The 23,155-nt window shown below is 36.2% G+C and overlaps 1 protein-coding gene across 1 annotated transcript in view; it reads right to left on the bottom strand.

Annotated features, from left to right (window-relative positions):
- Nucleotides 1–11,707: 11,707 nt before the first annotated feature.
- Nucleotides 11,708–23,155, bottom strand: part of LOC145667759 (ionotropic receptor 84a-like) — a 61,574-nt gene continuing 50,126 nt past the window's right edge. The window contains exon 12 of the mRNA XM_081735200.1: nt 11,708–11,819. Within this exon, the coding sequence (XP_081591326.1) occupies nt 11,708–11,819 (112 nt within the window). The remainder of the gene's footprint in view (nt 11,820–23,155) is intronic.

Below are 23,155 nucleotides of genomic sequence, written 5' to 3'. Positions count from 1 at the left end.
GACACATTTATCCATTTAAAATAATAAAACAACACTAAACACAAGCAACATAAGGAAAATTTCAGATCAACGTTATATTCACAGTCACACACATGGTCACAGCTATCTAAACAAGGTTACTGTTGGGGAAAACACGCTGCAAAACAAGTACTCTCAAAAACAGTGCAGCACACGCGCACAGACCCATTGACGAAGCTAGAAAGTACACGCAGGCACGTAGCCAAGGGGTATCTGGGGGTTTGGACCCCCCTTCGAGACCAGAAATGAAAAAATTAAGGAAGGATAAAACAAAAAGAAACGAGAAAAAGTTTGCCAGTAAAATAGTTTAGATTGATCGAGCCCCTGGTGTGATAACCACAGTATTTTATGTCATGGACCCCCACCATTACGAAATCCTGTTTATGTGCCTGGAACACGGAAAGGATCTACACATCCGCACACAAAGAAAAACGTCTCTTTAGGCAAGGATTCGACATATTTTTGCTTTGGAAGCAAGTTATAAGTTTTGCACAAATTGGTAACTCTACAAAATAAATAAACGCACTAAGAATTGCGTACTTTCAATTAGAATATACCATTTTCATAAAGGTATATTTCAAAACCTTTTTTGCTGCAACTGAACGTGTGCACGCTTTATGGTAATTTTCGATGTATCTACTACAGCCTCGCTACGTTCTGTACTTCAATATATATTACGATAATTGTTGCAGAATTTTCTTCAAAGAAATTTTAATTCTTTACCCATTCCATGAATCATTAATTGACAATCAACGTTTCCATTTCAGTATTTCATCACTTTTGCTGAAATGTTTGAGGAAGAATCCCGCTATCCAATTTTCTGGGGAGGACAAACCCCTCCTGGAAAATTTCTGGGGGGGCGTCCCCCTCATCCCCCACGGCGAGCACGCCCGTAATGAGAGACTTCTCGGTGATGGTATTACATATATAATAAAAGAAAACATTAGTAGATTGCAGCATTAAAGTGAAAGATGGAAACGTATGTCAACTTAAGGGACTGAGAAATGTTACACTTCATGAAAAAATGTAGAAAAGTTTACACAAAAACAAGAAGTAGTAAAGCGTTGCTATCACAACAAACTTCATCACCTACGCCGATAACCCTTAGGCCAGAAGTACTAAGATTTAATATTCAAGAAGTCTGCCTGTTTTGTAGACAATGTATGATACATCAGATGAATTTTTAAAGAGACATTCCTTATTCGATCCTTCATTGACTGGCCTACTAGGCCTTTTTCTGCTTTCCAGTGAAGTAATTCTCCCAAGAGTGATTTTCCCATCATGAAGTTACGGCACACGTCAGCGAATCAAGTTAGCGAAAAGACACTTTGTTTTTTATGTACAAAAGTAATTTTTGTTTTTAAGATTTGGAACTATTTTTCTTACTGCACATAAGTGAAAGTGACAAGAAATACTGCAGTATATTTACTATCTGTATCTACTACATAGTATTCCCCCCCCCCAAAAAAAAATATCAAGGCGTTGTAATACCGGATACTGTCTGAAAGAGTAGGAACAAGCAAATACTGGCTTATCTGTATCTTACGAGAGATGCTAAAGGTGGCCTCCGTTAACGTCATGACTCTTCTGACACGTTGCAGCGTATTGGATGATGCTCCTGTTGGTATGTGTAATATTTTGCTGCAGTTCAGCCAGGGTATGGGGGTTATTTGCATATAACTTCTGCTTTCCCTAAAGGTAAAAATAACAGGAGGATAAATAAGGGGAAACCAAAGGGCGACAACTCTTTTCTTACTGTGCGCTTTTCTGTAGACAATTCATGCACAACTGCACGATTCGTTTGGAGTATGGCATGTGCTTCATCTTGCTGGTAAATGGAATATAGTTTTTCTTGTGGTGTCAGTTCGTCGTAAAGCTGTTGCAAGAAACCATGATACACTTCATTATTCAGTGTTGATTTAAAGAACACTGGACACGTGTGCCTAACCCTGCGCAGAAAACCAATTTTTTGGTAATGAAAAGTTGTTTCATGCAGGTTACGTGGATTCTCAGCAGACCAGTACTGCGTATTCTGTGTATTCACGTAACCCGATAAATGGAACCTCACATCATCAACCCTAACATACAGCAGAGGGTCCAAAACGTCCGTTAGCAATGATTGTACACCACAAAGTAAAGTACTCAATCCGTTTTTGTGTGTTCGACCCCTTCAGTTCCTGGACAAATGATACTCGATATCGTTTCAGTTTGAGAGACTTCAGCACTCGTAACACATGAATCTATGGGAAAGTTTTCGGGTAGAGTTTTGCGGGCTTCGTATTATCCGCTGCTGAATATCATGGATAACTTGCGGTGTTCGGACAACATTTGGTTTCCGTTTACTTATGCTTGGCCTGTATCTAGACTTAGTGCGTAATCCTCGTAAACTGAGATGTTTCCATATGATTGAGACGGGTTTGATCTCTGTTGTAAAGTTGTGCTCCAAGGTCTTATCAGCTGTGATGATCTTGAACAGGAGCTATTGCCTTTGCACTTGTACCGCATTACATGTTCAAAGTATATTGCCATTAGTGTTATCTTATAATCTGGGGCGAGGTCTCTCGGTGTCCATGCTGCTGATATTTTCTGATAGCAACAGGAAGTCGTGAATCATGTGATGGGCTTGAGCACGTCCAGCGCCTAATGTGGATGCAACATTAGATCCAGTTATGCGCCTGTAGATTAACGTGTACTCGATTGACGTTTGTTGCAGTTGTGGAGTACAGGGGCGCTCATATCTGTCTTCATCTTCCACTCTGCCTCCTTTATTGAACATTGCACACCAGCGCCAACTATTTGAGGGGACATGATGTCACCATAGATGCTATGTAAGCGTCGATGAATTTCTGAAACACAAGTCGCACTCTGGCGCACGAGAGCACCACTATCATTTGACATTTCCAGTGCACGCCTTGGTTTCATACTGATTTGCACTCGAGACTGAGCTCGGGCACGCCGTTTTGTAGCTTATCTCTATTTTCTTGTACTCTTTTATGATTATTGCTCCTCTGCTCTCGCTTCTTCCGTCATGACTTAGGAAATATTGTCCTTTGTTATGGCAAAGTGTTTTCTCACTATGTAATACAGCTTCCCTGTGAAAAAAATGAAACTTACTTTCGGAATATCCTCAAATATATACACATTTTGTTTATAATTTTGAAGAGCTTAAAAAATGAGGGAATTCCAAATCTTTTACTTATGATATGGAGCTTCTTGCGAAATCTGAAGAGAAAATCAATAAGGTGTTAGAAAATTTGAGGAAGGGCTATGAAGTATTTGGGGTGAAAATAAATTTGAGAAAGGTAAAAGCCATTATGATTGGGACGAAGCAGCCGGTGTCAAATATAGAAGTAGAAGGGGACAAAATAGAACAGGTGTCTAGTTTTCGATACCTGAGTAGTATTATTAATGAAAATATGAAGTGTGAACGTAAAATAAAAGCAAAGATAGGAATGGCGAAAGAACCCTATAGGACGAAGAAAATACTATTTTGTGGAAATTTGAACAAAGAGCTGAGAAAAAAATTGATAAAATACTTCATGTGGACTATTGTACTGTATGGATCAGAAACGTGGACGTTACGCAAAAATGATGAAAAACGAATGGAAGCTTTCGAAAAGTGGGTATGGAAAAGAATGGAGAGAATTAGCAGGGTCGAGCGGAAAACGAATGAGAGATTATTAGAAATGATGGGGGAAAAGAACAATTTTAGATATTATTAAGAAGATGACGACAAATTGGTTTTGACATTTGCTTAGAAGGGACTGTATCATAAGGGACGCGCTAGAGAGTATGGTAGCAGGAAAGAGATGAAAAGAGCGAAGGAAACTACAATTAATGGACGATATCAAAGCAGAAAAATCGTACGTGGAGACTAAGAGGTTGGCGCTAGACCGTGGAACATGGAAGATTCTCTGCTGCAGCAAGTGGCCTACCTATAGTGGCAGAATACCTCTGATGACGATGACGATTATGACTTCCCGTAATTAAGCATATCTACACGAATTCGGTATTTAACGTTAGTTACAGTTCTTCTTGAAATTGGAGAAGGTCATATTTTTAAAATTTTAACACCATATTTTATAAAATAGAGCGGAATTGTTTTCTTTATCACAACATTAATTAAATTTGCCACTTTTAAATCTCAATCTATTGTGCTAACTGCAATACAAATTTACTGATAGGGTAATACTTATTCCTTTACAGGGAAAGGATATGAAGAGTAAAATAAACTATTTCAATATATACAATCCAATGTAGTTGGTTTTTTCATGTTTTTTCTTCTAGTTTTAAAAGATAATAATCTGTATTGTGTACAAGGCATTTAATTAGAAAAATACAATTAATTGAATTCATATTTCTTTTATTACTTCTCCAACCAAGACTCTTCTTGTTCTCTTCAGATCAGGAGCTTCGACATGTCTTACCAGATTCTGAGAAAGAGATTCTTATTCTGTCCCTTGAGATCTTTTCAGGTAGGCGTTTTCGTGGTGCTATAATTGCTGAGTGACAAAATTAATACGATGAAATAATAATAATAATAATAATAATAATAATAATAATAATAATAATAATAATAATAATAATAATAATAATAATAATAATAATAATAATAATAATAATATGTGTTTATCAGTCAGGGATATCCAAAATGAAGATAATAAAATTAATATTTCTAAAGTCTTTAGAATGTAATTAGAAATACATAACTGGCAATAAATAGTGGATGATCTCTAAGAAAAAATCTCTCTCCCTCGATGACTGAATGCAAAGCTTACACAGAGTATTGTATACATTTAAAGAAATCTTTGTTGATACAGTAATTGCAATTTGTGATCCTGCTCTCACATGTACATTACTTGAGTAACTCTCATATATACATTACATACATTAGCGATTTAATATTAGAGTGCACTTCAAGCTTAATATTAAATTATTTCAATACTTTCTTCATAGTACCGTTGCTTTCTTATTAAATTCATAATTTAGAGAAAAATAGATTTAATCTTCTTTAATTTGAAGATTTTTCCCATGTAAACTTATCAAGTAAGTTTTCATATAATTTTTTGCAAACATATTTCATATTACAGCGTTTTTTTTTTTTTTTTTTTTTTTTTTTTTTTTTTTTTTTATAACGCTGTTTCTATTTTGAAATTAAGTCTCAAACAATCCAATGAGTATGTTTCAACACTTGTGAGGGTTTCATAGAGATCGCACTACGATTTTTTTTTTTTTTTTTTAAGAATTCATAACAGTAAAACTCAGACATATTTTCCCCAATATATATATAACTAAGGGGACAAACTTGGAGGGGTGATAGTACATCCAAAAAGAAGCAAAAAAGTCGTAGAGGGAATGTGAGGGAATTCTGTCCCGTTGAGGAATGACAGCGTGGAAATATGGACTTCAGAGGCCAATACTTAAAAACAATATACCGTAGCTCTCTAAGTGCGGTTAAAAACGCCACTTAGGAAGTTATACCTACTCTATTGAAAAATGCATGTTTGAAAACGATGCAATGCGTGCGCAAGGGATTCCCAGACATGCTGCGAAGGAAAGAAGTATCCCACGTTGGTTAAACGTAAGGGGGTGAATAAAGAAGACGGTATTCATTAGCAGTACAGCCGTACCTGAAGAAGTTGCAAGATGGCGGATGTTTGGAGGCGTAAATACACCAAGTGAAGAACCGAATTACATGTCGTACTGGTCGTCATTCTGGCATTGTCCTGGTGAAATTGAGGAAAACTCTGACAACTGTGAGAATGGCCGAACTTTAAGTGCGCAATGTACACTCATGTCCAAAATTATTGTCACATGTCTATAAATATGTTGTTGTAGGAATATAATTTGATACCGAATTCGCCCGGTATTTTTTTATAATGTTAGTATGTGTGTAATCGGCAAAGACATGTATGTGGCAAATTTCATGTCAAAAGAACAATAAAACGAAAATAAAATTTTCTTGTCCACTTAGCAACATTTTGTTTTACTCATTCTAACTTCCGTATTTACACTTTCTTTCCTATAAATTTACCAGAAACATACATTTCCCGATTATACACATAGTATCAGTATTAAAAGTACCCTGCAAAATCATTATCAAATTATATTCTTACAAGAAGACAGTTATAGATATGCGACAATCATTTGGGACATGAGTGTACGTATTGTATGGCATGTACATCTCGTGATGAGCTGTGCTGGCCGAACGTCCCTCAACCAGTACAACGTCCGGGGAAAGGGTGGTGTCAGGTAGCTTCCTAGACATTGGATAGGTACCACTACTACATTCATCTTGTGGCACAGTGGACGCATTCAGGGAAAACCTGCGAAGGAAACAATGTAAAGTAATACGTAGAATACGACCTCTAAGTAATAGAAAGCTTTTTTCGTCTGGTCTCGTCTCGACAATTATCTTGCCACGTTTTGTAAATAAACGTACAAAATTTATGCCCTGATTTCTTTCTTAATTTCACCTAGAAGTTACTAGAATTCTTCCGCGTCACGAGAAATTTACAAAGAGTGTGGTAAACCATATTTATTATTGGAGTATATTGTTTAATTACATGAAGTCTTTAAACGTTGATAAATGCTGTTCATTCTGTTCGTACAACCACTTTATCAATTTATAGTTTTTATACTATGAATCATGCAATATTAAAATAATGTTTGAGGTCTAAAAGTTGGGTAAAGAAGTATAACAACAATACTCGTCACTAAATTTCTAATCTTGTCTCGAAAACGAAACTAGGATGTTTCTTGTTTCGTTTAGAATTTGAAAATATATTTCTTGTCTTGTTTTCGAGACAAGACGAGACACTTGCCATCTCGTGGACAACACAATTCTAAGAAATTGTGGTTGTATTGCACAGAAAGTAACTTCCACGCGTTAATTAATATTTCTCCAACTTAAAGTGCTTTAACTTCTCTATAGTGCTAAGAAGCAATATCCGTAACATAGGCTTTTTTAAACACTAAAATTTAAATATTTCTGATAAGTTTCTATAGAGCAATGATAACCAATACGCTATTACTGTAATCCGTAACTTTCCTCACAGATTAGTGGGGTCAAGAATTATCTAATGTCAAACCATACTCGTGCGTCACCGTGTCTTTGATTGCAGCAAACGTCTGTAATTGTGGAATATCAGAAAGACCTTTCTTGACATGACTGCTTCATTTTTCTGGGTGCTAAGGACTAACACAAATTTGATAACCAAGATATTGCATCATTATACGCACATTTCTTAACGTGAGGAGAAAGTATGCCCTGGTGATTTTTTAAAATCATTTATCTTTGTGTGTTAGAGCGTTTGTTTTCTATTCTGAAGTGTTTACTGTAAACTTTCTTCCTCTCTTCAACCGCTCTTCAATAGGTACGAGATACAATCTGGATGCTTTCCTTTTTACAAACAAAACCTACCTCATTTGATAGGGAATATCTAAGGAAAGTAATAGTAAACATGATAATAATAATAGGTCATATACTTCTCGATGTGTTAATGTAGTCATTCATATATCACATATATTGTTACGTCCCGCATAGTTCAAACTCCAGATACTTGTTAATCTAAGGAATTCAAAAGTAAAAGTACAGTGAAGTGTATTTAAGAGATTAAACATGTAACTAAGTCAAGTTTATGTTAATATGTATACAGAGGGTTGATCGGGTTATTTTCAACTGATTTCCACAGTTCAACTTACTTACCCTATGAAAAGCTGTATTCTAGCTATTGTATCGGTTTGCGTACTTCCAATTGTATTCTATTGGATTACACGACATCACAGTTTCAATAGCTTAAAATTACGTTGAGGCACAAGCATAGAAATTCCATCCCATTCTTTTCGGTATGTTTCAATAGGCCAGTGTAGATATTGGAACGGTAATAAAATGTAGACAATGTTTTAACAATTAAAATGCACAGAAATTCATTGCAATAATACAGATTTCCGTTTGTATATCATGATAAAACGAGAAAGGTGAACTGACTACGATTTTTTGCTTTCTCATGTGGATCTGCACCTGATACAAACGAGACATGTTTTTCTGACATAATGAAGTCATTTTGCGTCATGGCTTGGAACTCACGGTCCTCTCCTTCATACCGTCTTTTTCTTGCATAAGAGAGCAAAGCACATTCAGTATGCCAACACGGTGTGGTTCAAAACAACACCGACAACGTTTGGAAGATGATTCCTGACTCCAAGATAAGACGAAAAATAAAGAAAAGCCTGTGTGCAGAAAGTGATTTCTTTCGGCGCTATGTAAAGCCGAAAATTTGTCGAAAGAAACAGCCACAACTCGAGAACAAATATCGGATCGAAATCGGGAGAAAGGAAATTCCAATTATTTTAAATCATAGTTTCCATTAATACACAATTGAACGAGATAGCCTATATTGGCGATTCTCAAATTAGCTGTTTTTAGCATAATAAGTTTTCGGATGGTTGTAATACTGAAAGAAAGCATTTCTACATCCAGAACACCTAGGTTATCTACACTTTTCGCCTTATCTTGGTGTCAGGAATCATCTTCCAAACGTTGTCGGTATTGTTTTGAAAAGTTGAAGTTAATTGAAATATTATCCACTCCAGACTGTTTTTAAAAAGTAACAAGGAAGTAAGACGGTCTGAATTGATTTCCCACCTTTAGCGCTTGAATAGCATGGACAGGATAGCGGAAAATACTTATTAGAAACTGACAGATTGCTTTGCAAACGCTATGACCATAGATCAACTTTGCCAGCACTACAATAAACCAGTCTCACTCTTTTTTTAATTTTTAATATTAAGAAGCAGAATGGACATATGTATAAATGAAAGAAAACAAAATAGTTTAAAAGCAATGAGGCACCATTTCTCTCATATAGCTTCAATTTTCTATGGATAAATGGGAATACTAAGGATGGATACAGGGGACAGCGGTGGCTCAGTGGGAGAGCGTTGATCTCTCTTGCATGAGGTCCCTGATTCGACACTAGCTCGCCAAGTAGGCTTTGTGGTGGACAAAAGCCGCGTGTGTGTTTTTGTCTTGTGTTCTCACGTTTCCTCCCATTTTTTCATTCCACTATTTCAATCATTCTCACCATCATAATCTCCTCAATCCACAAGAAATAAGCGTAGAACATAAAATTGAAGATTTCATTTTCTTTCATATAGTGATGGCCACTGCTTATTTTCATCTATTAATAGTAGCAAACGCTATTTTAAATATCATTAGATCTTAAAATTATATAAACTTTTTTTTACTAACATTTATACAAAATATCTAAGATGTGCAGACTAATTAATGAAAGGAAAAGTGACGTGAAATGAAATCTTTCAAATTATCGTCTGGATCGGCTAAAAGAGAGGATGATTAGGGCAAGTTAATGATGATGGAAGAATCGGGGGAATGAAATGTGGGAGTATGTTGAGAAAATACACGAACACGAAGTTGTCCACCACAAAATTACTTGGCTGGGATCGATCCAGGGACCTATGCACCAAAGGTATGCGTTCTACCACTGAGCCACCGTGCAACCTGGAAGTAGGAAAAACAAAATGAAGATATTATCTTATTTACACAATATTATATTCTTTGACAATAAAAAAATGTTTCATGTATGTTGCAAAATATAACGTAAACAAGACTACGTTATCTTTTCCTGCCCTTTTCAATTATTAGATGTTTAAGAAATTGCGTTTTTTTTATAATTAGGAAATTGTTTACTTATCTCCGCAATGATTTAATTTATCGGAGCAATAATTTTTGTTATCTATCTGTAACCATTTGTCAGTTTTCCTCAGAAGTCGAATGTTTACACTCAAACATTCAACAGTCTTTGATGTCCAGCAGTGCGTGCAGCCACTGATTATTAAAAAACAAGAACGAATATTTGTGATTTCCTGTACAATCCATAACAGCCAATCGCACAAGAAGAGTTCCCTCGGTCAGTGGAATGACAACCATTAAGAGCCTTAATGTCGGTCCTTCTTCATTTAGCTACCAACTCCATCTTCACATCACTGTGACTGCAAACATCCAACTCGGGCACATCTTCGCGAATGCATAATTAAGAGAACATGGACTGGAATAGTTGGAACATTTCCTGCCGAGGCACATTGCAATTTTAGTAAGCACTATCAAACTTACTTTCATTATAGACATATATATATATATATATATATATATATATATATATATATATATATATATATATATATATATATATATATATATATATATATATATATCTGCGGTTTTGTCTTTCAATTGGTTTACTTGTGCTCGGTGATGACATGATGACAGACATTCGTGAAACAATACAGAGTTGTGTCGCTTTTCGCATTACTATTCGTTCATGATGCATATTCTGCAAACTCTATTCCCCGCGGATGGGGCCGCGATGGCGGTAGAGCGTTCACCTCTGGTGCTGCGGGTCCTGGTTCAATCCCAGCTCGCGCCAAGTGAACTTTGTGGTAGACAAACACCGTGTGTGTAGGTTTCCTCGGGGTTCTCCCGTTTCCTCTCACTTTCTTCATTCAACCATTTCATTCCTTTCTTATCATCTTGTCTCCTTTAGCCTAACCGGCATAACCGTGGGACGTAAAACTCAAAGATTTCATTTTTCCTATTCCCGGCGGAAGCTCATATGTTGTTCGAATCCCATTTTAAGATGTAGGTCCACGTCCCATGTAGCCTTCCTGTTGAATGAGAAGGTAAACTCACATCCTACGAATTATATTATGCAAAGGTTGAAATAATTGGACATCACCTTCCTGAATTTGTAAAATTAATGGGGAGGAATGCAGAACACTATTACTTTCATTCATAGTAACTGCTCACAAATTGTACATTCTTCTTCATCATACTTTCTCTATCAAAACTTTTAAATCTTAAAATATTCAGTCTGCAAACTGTGTACTTACTTTCCTAAAAGCAAGCACAAAGCAAGGCGCATAGGGTCAGCATTGACATTTTTGCAACGATACAGCTGACGATGGATTTCAATCGGTGCTATGCCCTGTGCATTCAAAAACTTTATCACTGTTCGCACTTCACACGCGGCGGGAGCTGGAATAGGAACGTCAATCTTCAATCACTACCACGACGCTACTGAGAGAATTAGGGAAGTTCTGCTGGCGCATGAGCCACGTTACTCTCTCACGTACACGTAGTCGCTTCGCTCAACATAGGCCTACGGTTTCCTAGCTATGGGACGCGTGGGGAACTTACTTTCTGGATGCACCTCGTAATATGTTGTATATGAATCGTTTGTAAGAAAACAATTCTCGATATCTGTTGCCATTTTTGTTCTATGGCGATAAATATTGAAACTGGAATTGTCTAATTTGAACCATATTTGGATAGAGGGTTAAACAAGGAGATGGAATTTATTATTGGGACGCTGAATCGATTACATAAAAACAACTTCTAGATATCTCTACCGTTTTCTCTCTGATACCTGTCGATAGACGAACGGACGGACGGACAAAGTTGTTCTATAAGATTTCTGACACTTATGCATAGCATACTTTGGAAGTCTAATAATAACTGATAATAGTAATAAAACTAGGAGAGAAATGAGTATGCACAAATCAGAAAATGACCAGTATGACTAGTTTTCAATAAATATTTTACTACTCATCAAGTATATCGTTGAGACCTGCTAATTTCAACTAATCACTAATTTATACTAAATTAAAACTATTTCCAAGGAAATTCGTTCTTCTTGAATTTTAGAGGTCTTGCTGAAATGTTCGACTGCAAAAATGCCTTGAAAATTCTACATTGTCGATGTTTCTTGAATATATCAATCCTGAAAATAAAAATAGAATATTTTTAATAACATCAAATTATATTTTATTCTGATTATATTACTGCTATTATTGTATTGTACGATATATATATATATATATATATATATATATATATATATATATATATATATATATATATATATATATGTTTTCATCCCTTCTCCTTTTTTTCTAATTTTTTTTACCTTAATTTCTTTCTCAATAAACATAGTATAAACATAACAATGCTGATTTATACCTTATTCAAAAGAAGTGCAACGTAGATTACTATGGAAAGTAAGTTAAGACGAACCTTATTTAAATTTCCATACATAGAATTTTCTTTCTTCTACTAGTGAATCTTCAAACTATATTCAAAGCTATGAAAAGTGAACTATTGGTTAAATGTAAGAAATGAAGTACATGAAGAATAAGGAAAGTGCAATTTCAGTTAGGCTTACGTTAGAGGGAAAAAGTTCTGGTTCTAAACTCACCGTTATCCCATTCTATGCCATCTGCGATATTATAACAAAAATCTCTGAATTTTCTTTCTAGTAGAACGGTGTTGAATAAGCCTAATAGCCTTTCTAGTTCAGATTCAATGTGGGATATCACAAACATAAAGGACAGCTAGGGATGCGCTCGAGTCGAGACATGTCTCGAATCTCGACTCGACTCGACTCGAATTCGAGTCGAGATTCGAGTCGAGACACACTTTGTAAAATTCGAGACGAGTCGAGACAAACGTATTTCTCGACTCGAATTTTCGAGTCGAGACACGAGTCGAGTCGAGACGGCTCTTAAAAATCTCGACTCGACTCGAATGTCTCCAAAATCTTTCTATAATTTTTAATATTATTTTGAAGAAAGTATTCACTCAGAAACAGCCTTGAAACCAATTCCAGCTTTTATTCCTTCAGAAAGGTACAGAACGCATAAAATTAATAGTTAATCTTTAAAGATAAAGATTTAATTTTCAGCTCAATTCAGTTAATTTGAACTAATAGTTAATGTCATTGTATTTGGTTGTACTGCAAATATAATGATAATAATAATAATAATTGATTATCTAGTTTGTATAAAACTATTATCCGTAGTCTAAATCTAGTTTGTATAAAACTATTGCGATAAAGTGAACTTCATAAATTCTCTGAATGAACAGTTGGTAGTATATACTAATTTAGCATAGTTATAATTATTGTGTTTTCGTTCCCATGAACGCAACAGGGTTACGTAACTTCTGGATTATTCGCTTGCCCAACTATTCCGAGGCTTTAATATGTTGCAGCATATCACGAGCTACGGATAATATATAATGTAACATTTGTTGTAAATCACATATTATGATACGAGACTATTTTACATAGTATATCTTATCTAATATAAATAAAATAAAGAGTTTGTTTGTGTGTTTGTCTGTCTGTCTGTGTGCGACCTGGGGACCAGACGAGTGGACCGAGAGTTCCCAAAATTTGGTCACGGGTACCTTAGTCCAGGCCCCAGATCAAGACGAAGCGTTTTTTTTTTTAATTTCGAACCAGGGGGGTCTCGGAGGGGACGTTTACTGGGACCGACCTGGGGACCAGACAAGTTGACCGAGAGTTACCAAATTTTGGTCACGGATACCTTGGTCCAGGTCCCAGTCTAAGGCGAAGCGTTTTTGTCAAAATTGGAACCAGGGGGTCTCAGGGGGGCGTTTAGCGAGACATGTAGTAAAAGTAATCCAAATTGATCGACATTAGTGTCAAATCCATAGTTTTCACGGTCGCTGAGATCAATGGTGACACTTCCATCAGCGATTACTTGCAAATTCAGCTACTACTGTATGCGGGCCGGGTGTCAGCGTGTGAGGAATACCGAGACATGTATAAATAGCCCATATTGATTGATACTAGTGTCAAATCCATAGTTTTCGCGGTCACTGAAATGAATGGTGATACTTCCATAGGTGTTGATTTCCAAATACAGCCCCCATGCGAAGAATGAGTATATTAAGCTAGTATTACTATAAATGGACTGCTTGGATGCCAAGAACTAGTACAGATAAGTACCATTCATTTCTATGAATAGGTATTTTTTAAAAGGATTTTTGTAAATACTAAGTTATAAAACAATGAACTACATACAGTAGTTATAGTTTTGGTTCCCAACATAAAAGAAATATGGATTGTTCATGAGATTGAACTTCAACTTTCACTCCTGGAAAATTTCAATTTTGGAGTTAGGCCACTTGGCATCAAAGCAGTTCACTGTAAGATAAATACATTCCGCACATTAGTAACATAGTTATTCAGGGGCCTTTGATTTCCATCCTACTAAAATGAAAGCTGAAGGATTGCTTGGTACATGCTGACTATATAGGAGAAATAGTGTATTAAGTTTTCGAGCTTTGGTGCGTATCCGTATTTACACTCTGATATAACTTTAAGTTCACACTCAAATCGAGCTAATTGTTTAATGCATTTCGAAAGCTTTTGTTTTTATGCAGCTCGTTAAGGAAAATCTATTTCATAATCGTAACATTTATGTACTAAGAAACTATGAACGTAAAGTGGACTCGACCTAGCCCCGTGGCCGCTGTGACTCAGTGGCACAGCTCTCACCCTTGGTGTGTGAGGACTCTGATTCTGTGTGTGTGTGTGTGTGTGTGTGTGTGTGAACTCCGCGGCTAGTGTACGCGTCTTTGCCGTGGAAGACTCGGGTTCAATTCCCGGCGCGAGCTCATGTAGTTCGGATTCCACGTTAATCAGTAGGTCTACATTTCATATATCCTCGCTGCTGAAAGAGACGGTAAAGTCAAAATCAACTCAACAATATATATGTGTGTGTGCTTATGTGAATTTCCTCGTGGCTGTATGGTTAACACATACGCCTTGATCGCGGGAGAGACTGGTTCGATTTACGGTGGAAGCTCATGAAGTTGTTACCGGTATCCCACTTTAAACTGTAGATCCATGCCTCGTATAACCATAGATATAATATATATGCCTTTGATACACTTATTTTCCGACTTGGAAGCCATCGAAAATTTCCGGACACCGAGTCCCGTAGACCGAAAATGAGAAACATGGGTACAGAGTAAAACAGCCATAAAAATTTAAGCTTTTTAGGCTAACTTAATCCTTACATATAATGCAACTAGCTTGGCCAAGTTATAATGGAGGAAATGCTATCATTGCAACACTCTGAGAATAGAAAATGTTCGTCAGGTATTACTATCCCCCCCCCTCCTGCAGAATGAAAACCCTGACTAAAACTCAATATATATATATATATATATAAAACTATTTTGTGTAATGTAACAAACAGTGGCGGATAGTATTCATGTTTCCTTGCAGAGGTCCTTACGAGGGTTCGCTTCCATCTTCCTCTCCCCAAGAACTAAAATAAATTAAAAAATTGCTATTACTTGTTAATCTTGTACAAAGGACGCAATTAAAGTCCCAGTGTAACACCCCTTCACATTTAGATTTTTCCCCTGGAAGAAAACCAGTTATTATTGTTTCTTGATTTCTCAGTCTCACCTACATAAACATACGAATAGAATTACAGGATAGGACATGTTTAGAGTGCTTGCACGTGACATCTAACTATATTTCTCATCAAATGTGTCACAGATGAAAATTTCCGTTTGTACTGCCTCTATTTTCTGGTACATATGTTTCATTTATGTTATGTTGCTAAAATTTGTTAGGAAACAAGTACAGACTGCGCCTGTGTGCCTGACAAAACGTAAATGTACTGGATAATTATTTCTTCACTTTCTTCCAGAAAAAAAAACTAACCCATCTCATGTCGGCTAACAAAAGGAGGTAGCGGACCAAAGATAGCCGTTGTTTACCTAAGGTCGTTACACAGCAGGGGTTTTATTCAGTCAGAGGGAAAAGAAAAAATAATTTAAGGTTTCTACATTTGTTTTGAACTGCAATATACTTTTTCCTTTTATTTTAAGAACCATTTCCTTCTCATTTGTCTGCATCAGAAAAAAATGCAAAAAAATCACTAGAATGTGCCTATTTACCCAAAGTACGTACTAGATCACTAGTTCAATAGTAAAATCACTAAATCTAGTACGAAATCATAAATGTGGCATCCCTGGGTTGGAGCGAAAGTAATGGTTGGAGTAAAAACTAGTCCGTATTTCTACTGCGTTCTGTTGTTGAATTCACAGAAATGTTCAAAAATAAATTCAAGAAGTAAAACACGATCCTACAAAAGACTGTTTACTTGCTCATTGGTTTTCGTATTGTGAACTGAAACTCAAGTGAGCAGTCATGTTGAATACTTCTGTCCCTTTCTACTTTACAACTTGAGATGGGATGAGGGTCAGGATAGATCTAGTGATATACCGCTAAAGGAAGTGCTTCAATACAGAGTCGGAAACGGTATGTATTGTTTATACTACTTACAACGTTACCCCCCACATAAAATATAAATTCACCCTTTCTCCCTTCCCTTTTTCGAATACAATGAACCGACTATTTTGCTGAAGAAAGATGCTAAAAGAAAATTGAAACATCTGTGTCTAAACTTTCTTTGAAGCGCAGTCTTATGTATTTGTAAGGTATTGCGAGTGTTTTCGAGATAGCCAAATCTTTTACCATGGACTCCTGCTGCGAACTGACCGTGAGTAAACACCCCATCTCGCTGTGCTCAATTTCTCTCGCACACGTGAAATGGGTTTGTTGTTTCCAAAACAAATAGGAAGTTACCTTGTGCTTTTGCATTTCTGCACGCACACAGGTACCATTGTTGTTTTAATGATCAGAAGAAATATCAAAACCATCCAATATATATGACACGAAACAGCTAACAGAGGGAGGCAAAGATAAATGTAGGCCTATACCAAGTTTTCCGCGTGGTACCATTATGGAGAATAAATATTTGATAAAGTCACGTAGATGCGCTTAAACCTATTCCATCTATCCTTATAACTTTTCTGGTCTCATCAATTTCTCAGGAGAATACGTACAACATATGTCCAAATTCCATATATATTCTTTCTAAACTAATGAGTAAACTCATTAAGAAGACCAACTGATATCAATAAACAGGAAAGAAAACAATGCTTTATACTTCTATCATTTGGTACACATCTCTATGAAGCACAGCTTGTTTCTTTTCGAAATAGCTCCTTCGTGTCACAGCTGTGGTTAGTTTTGTTTTGTGTTAGGATGAAAGGGAGAAATGCAACATTTGCTTCGCGGTGAAGTTATATATATTATTAAGATGAGCGGTGATAAGCGAGGTTTAACAAAGAGTGCCTTTCGGATGCGCAATTTAACGGGTAGTTGCAGTCCGTGTTGAGAATCGAACCAAAGCTATGTAAGACATGTTATGACAAATCCAAAAGGTGTGTTGTATCGGTGCAGTACCAGTTTTTCACGTTGTTCAAAATGTTCCAAAACCCAAAGAATTATCTTTAATTTCTGATATTTTAGTCGTCACAAATTACAATTTTATAATGTAGTCAATGTTTATAATTACTGGACAGTTGGGCGTTTAAACTAACGACATCATAATAAAGTCAAAACCATAATTTTGAGTTGAATTGATTCTGAGTTTAACGTCCCGTTCAGCAGCGAGGCTATGTGAGACGTGGACCTACTGATTAACGTGGAATCCGAACCACATGAACTCCCACCGGGAATCAAGCCCAGGTTTCCCACGCCAAAGGCAAGTATGCTAACCGTTAGCCACGAAGGAGCTCCACCATAATTTTAGTGGGCGATAAGAAATATCTCGCCAGTGCTTTTGCAATAAATAAAATTTTATAAGTATTAAAGAATAGTGGTAAGAGATTTTATAATAGCTCTTTTATTTATGAGATATGAGTATTTTGAAAAAAAACAACCTAAAGAATAGGTTGGCGGAACCACAAAAGACTCGTAAAATAAACTTTCTTGTAAATACATACGCACCTTACTCACCTTTTATTTGCCATGCTTACGTTCTCCATAAAAACAGAAATTCTCTTTTAGTGATACTTTACACAAGATCATGAAGTGGGTTCAAATTTAATTAAAGGCAAAATACAATACAATAATCCACAAATATTGCCTCAAGGGAGTTTAAAGATTTCTAAACACTAGTGCGAAACCGGGCTCTGCCGTTGCGATCGATTTACAGGTCTTGAGACGAAAGTAAGAAGGGACTTACGCACACAGTAAGTAAAAACAATTAATATGCCTGTAACTTTCCCCCAAATGGGTGTATCTTAAAACTAACCTCACCATTATTTTTCTAATTAAATTCTAGCCCGAAATAATGTATCATATTACCCTATTCCCATTTTAAAAACTTGACCTTAATTCAAAATGGTGGATTTCAAGATGGCTGCCATCAAGGTCATATCTACCATACGACTTCCCCCCAGGACTTATATGTGTCCACATGGTTTTTCTTCACTTTTCTTCATTAACGCTCCGTTTACAAAGGGTAGTAAGGGACTTCTTTAGTAATCTCTAATAACCACATCACAATTCTTAAAAGTTATTTAAAAAAAATAGAAAACATGCACCATGGCAAAAATTTGTCATCACAAGTAATGATGCATACATGCCTTCTATCAGCAAAAAAAGTTTCATTGAAATTGGAGCCGGTCATTTGAGTGGTGTCCCTTGTGGGATGTGATTGAACGTGACGTCAGAACACATCGCCCCCCTTCCCGGAATTTACGGAAATTATGTGACCTGAGTGAGCACATGTGGTGCCAGCTCTCTCCAGCGACCTATCAAGGATCATTGCGTGTATGCCAAGACGTGTCGCCGTTTTTATCCATGCCAAAAGTCGACATACTGACAATTAGGTAGGTAGTCATGATGGTCTGCCTGATGTGTGCGTATGTTTTAACTCGTACGTTTTGTCTCGACTCGAATTTCGAGACGTCTCGACTCGAATTCGAGTCGAGTCGAGACAGAGACTGTCGAGTCGAGACACGAGTCGAGACAGAAACATATTTTCGAGTCGAGACAGAAACATATTTTCGAGTCGAGACACGAGTCGAGACAACATTTTCTCGAGACGAGTCGAGACAGGCTGAAATCTCGACTCGACTCGACTCGAATGCATCCCTGACAGCCACAAGTCGCATTCAAAATGGTGTCGCTGTGAGCAGATATATGGGTATTAAAAAAAAAAACTAGCAATGGTCATGGTTTCGAGGAATAATTATTTGTTTGAATGTGATTAACTACGAGTATAATTAAGTTGTGATTCAGAACATGCGAATTGCATGGGTACATATACATTTGTCTAATTTTAATTCCTTCCGCCCATTTATTTGCCAACTTTGGGTCGCTGATTACTATTGTAATATAAATAACATGCAGGGGCGCGCCCACGGGACTCCCAAAGCTTCGTAAGTCTCTTTAAATAATATAATTACGTTTTGTCTATACTAGGGACCATGGAAAATCCACCGGTACGGACCCTCTTCCAGGAAACATTCTACACGCACGCCTGCTACCATACTCATTCAGTTAACGTAACGTTGGTTAAACTACAGGTACTAGAGGTAGATGTAAGTCAAAACGGCCTATTCCTTGATGTTAGAGATATAATGAAAACGCTCTAATGTTCATTTTTTTTACTTCAATATAAGCAAAATTTATTTTGTCCATTTCACTCGATACTGCCTATATTATTGCTTAAATACCAAATATTGTTTACTATTTGCATATAATTCAAAATCAGGACCTTATTGGATTAACTGCATGGATCTTCTGTTTTAAGAAGGGTTTCTCTTTCTTCCATGATTTTTTTTTAAAGCAGAAACTAACTTATGTCCAGGTCAACTTCACTAATACATGGCAGAAATGTGAACACTTATTGCATCTAATTAAAATCAACAATCTTGGACAAATTAAAATGAATTGGACAACTTCTCAATGTTGAGAATTCAATAAGTAAATTTGAATCACATTCACTTGCATTCACTGAATATAATGCTCATTCTTTTAAAAATAATGTTTGTTCTCTTAAAAAAAAAAAAAAAAAAAAAAAAAAAAACAAGCATGTTTCTAGATTATGTGAACACATGATTTAATTTCAGTTTTAAGATGTCACTAAGTAAAAGTATCAATTTTCATTATTTCAAATTTGATTTTCGTGCCTATTTTTAAATTGTGTCTCTTTCTGCGTTTCAGTACCTGAATACTGTATCTAGCCTCTGATAATTAGGACTCCTTCTGCTCCAGCTCTTTAATTATTGTTTTATAGTTCATAGAAAAAAAAATAACAACCTTATACTTGCTCTACTTGCGTAATTGCCCCACTATGCATCTACTGTAGTATGTTAGGCAAATCAACATGCACGGCAGTGCATGGCAGCCAAGTTCCGCAAAAAATTAAAACTGGCCTGCACTGCCGTAAGCATATTATACACGAACAAGAGTTTTGGGTAAAATCGCCGATTTCGAGGCTTTGTAAAAACAATTCTATTAAGGGTAGAATCATGAAATTTAGAATGTAAGGAGATATCCCACAGATGTACTCATATACCAAATCTCAAATTCCTACCTTCAACCATATTTGAGTACTGGACCCCGAAAATATGCAGTTTTCAGGCTCACTGACTCACTGACTCACTCATCAAATTGATTAGGTACTTTCCAATGAGATAGAAACGTGAAACTTTGCATAAAGGTACCCTACAGTAACTCGAGTATGGAAAAAGTCTGAAATCTGAGGAATGTGCTTTGGGAATTTTTTTATGGGCAAAAAACTGTCCTTAGCCAGGAAAAAAATCGTTTCACTCACTCAGTCATCAAATTGATTAGGTACTTCCCAATGAGATAGAAACGTGAAACTTTGCATAAAGGTACCATACAACAACTTGAGTATGAAAAACGTCTGAAATCTGAGGAATATGCTTTGGGAAATTTTTTATGGGCAAAAAACTGTACTTAGCCAGGAAAAAAATCGTTTCACTCACACACTCATCAAATTGATTAGGTACTTCCCAATGAGATAGAAACGTGAAACTTTGCATAAAGGTACCATACAACAACTTGAGTATGAAAAACGTCTGAAATCTGAGGAATGTGCTATGAGAAATGTTTTATGGGCAAAAAACTTTTCTTAGCCAGGAAAAAAATCGTTTCACTCACACACTCATCAAATTGATTAGGTACTTCCCAATGAGACAGAGACGTGAAACTTTGCATAAAGGTACCCTATAACGACCTGAGTATGGAAAAATTCCGAAATCTGAGAAATGTAGTATGGGAAATTTTTTATGGGCAAAAAACTGTCCTTACCCAGGAAAAGAATCGTTTCACTCACTCACTCATCAAATTGATTAGGTACTTCCCAATGAGATAGAAACGTGAAACTTTGCATAAAAGTACCCTACAACAACTTGAGTATGGAAAAAGTCCAAAATCTGAGGAATGTGCTATGAGAAATTTTTTATGGGCAAAAAACTGTTCTTAGCCAGGAAAAAAATCGTTTCACTCACACACTCATCAAATTGATTAGGTAGTTTTCAATGAGACAGAGACGTGCAACTGTGCACAAAGGTACCTTATAATGACTTGAGTATGGAAAAGATCCTAAATCTATGGGAAATTTTTTATGGGCAAAAAACTGGCCTTAGTCAAACACAAATCGGTTCATTCTCTCCCTCATCAAATTGATTAGATACTTCCCAATGAGATATAAACGTGAAATTCTTCATAAAGGTACCTTATAATGGCTTAAGTATGAAACAATTCCGAAATGTGTGGCATGTGTTATGAGAATTTTTTTATTGGCGAAAAACTGTTCTTAGCCAAGTAGAAATCGTTTCATTCTCTCAATCATCAAATTGATTAGGTACTTCCCAATGAGACATAGACGTGAAACTTTGCATAGAAGAACCCTATAATGACTCGAGTACAGAAAAAGTCCGAAATGTGATTAATGTGCTATGGGAATTTTTTATGGGCGAGAAACTGTCCATAGCCAAACATAAATATGTTCGTCCTCTCACTCATTAAACTGGTTAATTACTTCCCATTGAGATATAAACGTGAAATTCTTCATAAATGTACCTTATAATGGCTTAAGTGTGAAAAAATTCCGAAATGTGAGGAATGTGCTATTGGAAATTTTTAATGGGCGAAAAACTGTCATAAGCCAAGTACGGTTCATTCAGTCACTCCTCACATTGATTTGTTAGTTCCCAATGAGATAATGACGTGAAGCTGTGCATAAAGTTACCTTATAATGGCTTGAGTGTGAGAAAGGACCGTAATGTGAGGAATGTGCTATGGGAAATTTTTCATGGATGTAAACTGTCCTTAGCAAAGTAGAAATCGGTTCATTCAATTCACTCATCGCATTGATGTGCTAGTTTCCAATGAGACAGAGACGTGAAACTCTGCATAAAGGTACCTGATAATGACTTGAGTGTGAAAAAATGTCTTAAATATGAGGAATTTCAATGGATTTTTTTATGGGTGAAAAACTATTTTTAGCCAAGCATATATCGGTTCATTCATTCACTCGTCACATTGATTAAGTACTTGTTTATGAAATATTGATGTAAAAGTCTGTATATTGGTACCTTATAATGACTTGAGTATGGAAAAGGTCTGAAATTTAAGGAAGTTCTATGGACAAAATTTATGGGTGAAAACTGTCCTTAGTCAAGCAGAAATCGGTTCACTCACTCGCTCATCACATTAATTTTGTATTTCCAATGAGATAAGTCGTGAAACTCTGTATAAAGGTATCTTATAATGACCTGAGTAGGAAAAAGTCCGAAATGTGACAAAATGTGCTATGGGAAATTTTTTATAGACGAAAAATTGTCCGTAGCCATCAGGTACTTCCCAATGAGATGAAGATGTGAATGTCTACACGAAGGTAGCTTATAATGGCTTGAATATGAAAAGTATCCGAAATTTAAGGAATGTGCTATGGAATTTTCTATGGGCGAAAAACTGTCCTTACTCAAACAGAGATCGTCCTTACTAAAAAACGGTCCTTACTTACTCATCATTGATTAAGTGCTTCCAAATGAGATAGAGAATTGAAAATCTGCATAATGGTACCTGCCTTATGTAATGACCTGTGTAAGTAAAGGTTCCAAATTTAAGGAATGTACTATGGGAATCTTTTATGGGCGAAAAACTGTCCATAGTCATTAGGTATTTCTTAATGAGATAAAGATGTGAAATTCTCCATGAAAGTACCCTATAACGGCTTGAAAATGAAATTTGAGGAATTTGCTATGGACATGTTTTAATTAGCAAAACAACTGTCCTTACAATCAGAAATCGGGAATTATTCCGCTATTGAACACATCATGTGCAAAGTAATAATGTTGTCAATCGTATGAGTGGTCGAGTTGGTGCCCTCCTCGCTGGTC

The sequence above is a fragment of the Thermobia domestica genome, chromosome 13 (assembly GCF_964235325.1).
Source record: "Thermobia domestica chromosome 13, izTheDome1.hap1.1, whole genome shotgun sequence".
Classification (NCBI taxonomy): domain Eukaryota; kingdom Metazoa; phylum Arthropoda; class Insecta; order Zygentoma; family Lepismatidae; genus Thermobia; species Thermobia domestica.
Note: the sequence above shows the minus strand (reverse complement) of the source record. Positions and strands in the feature narration are given on the sequence as shown.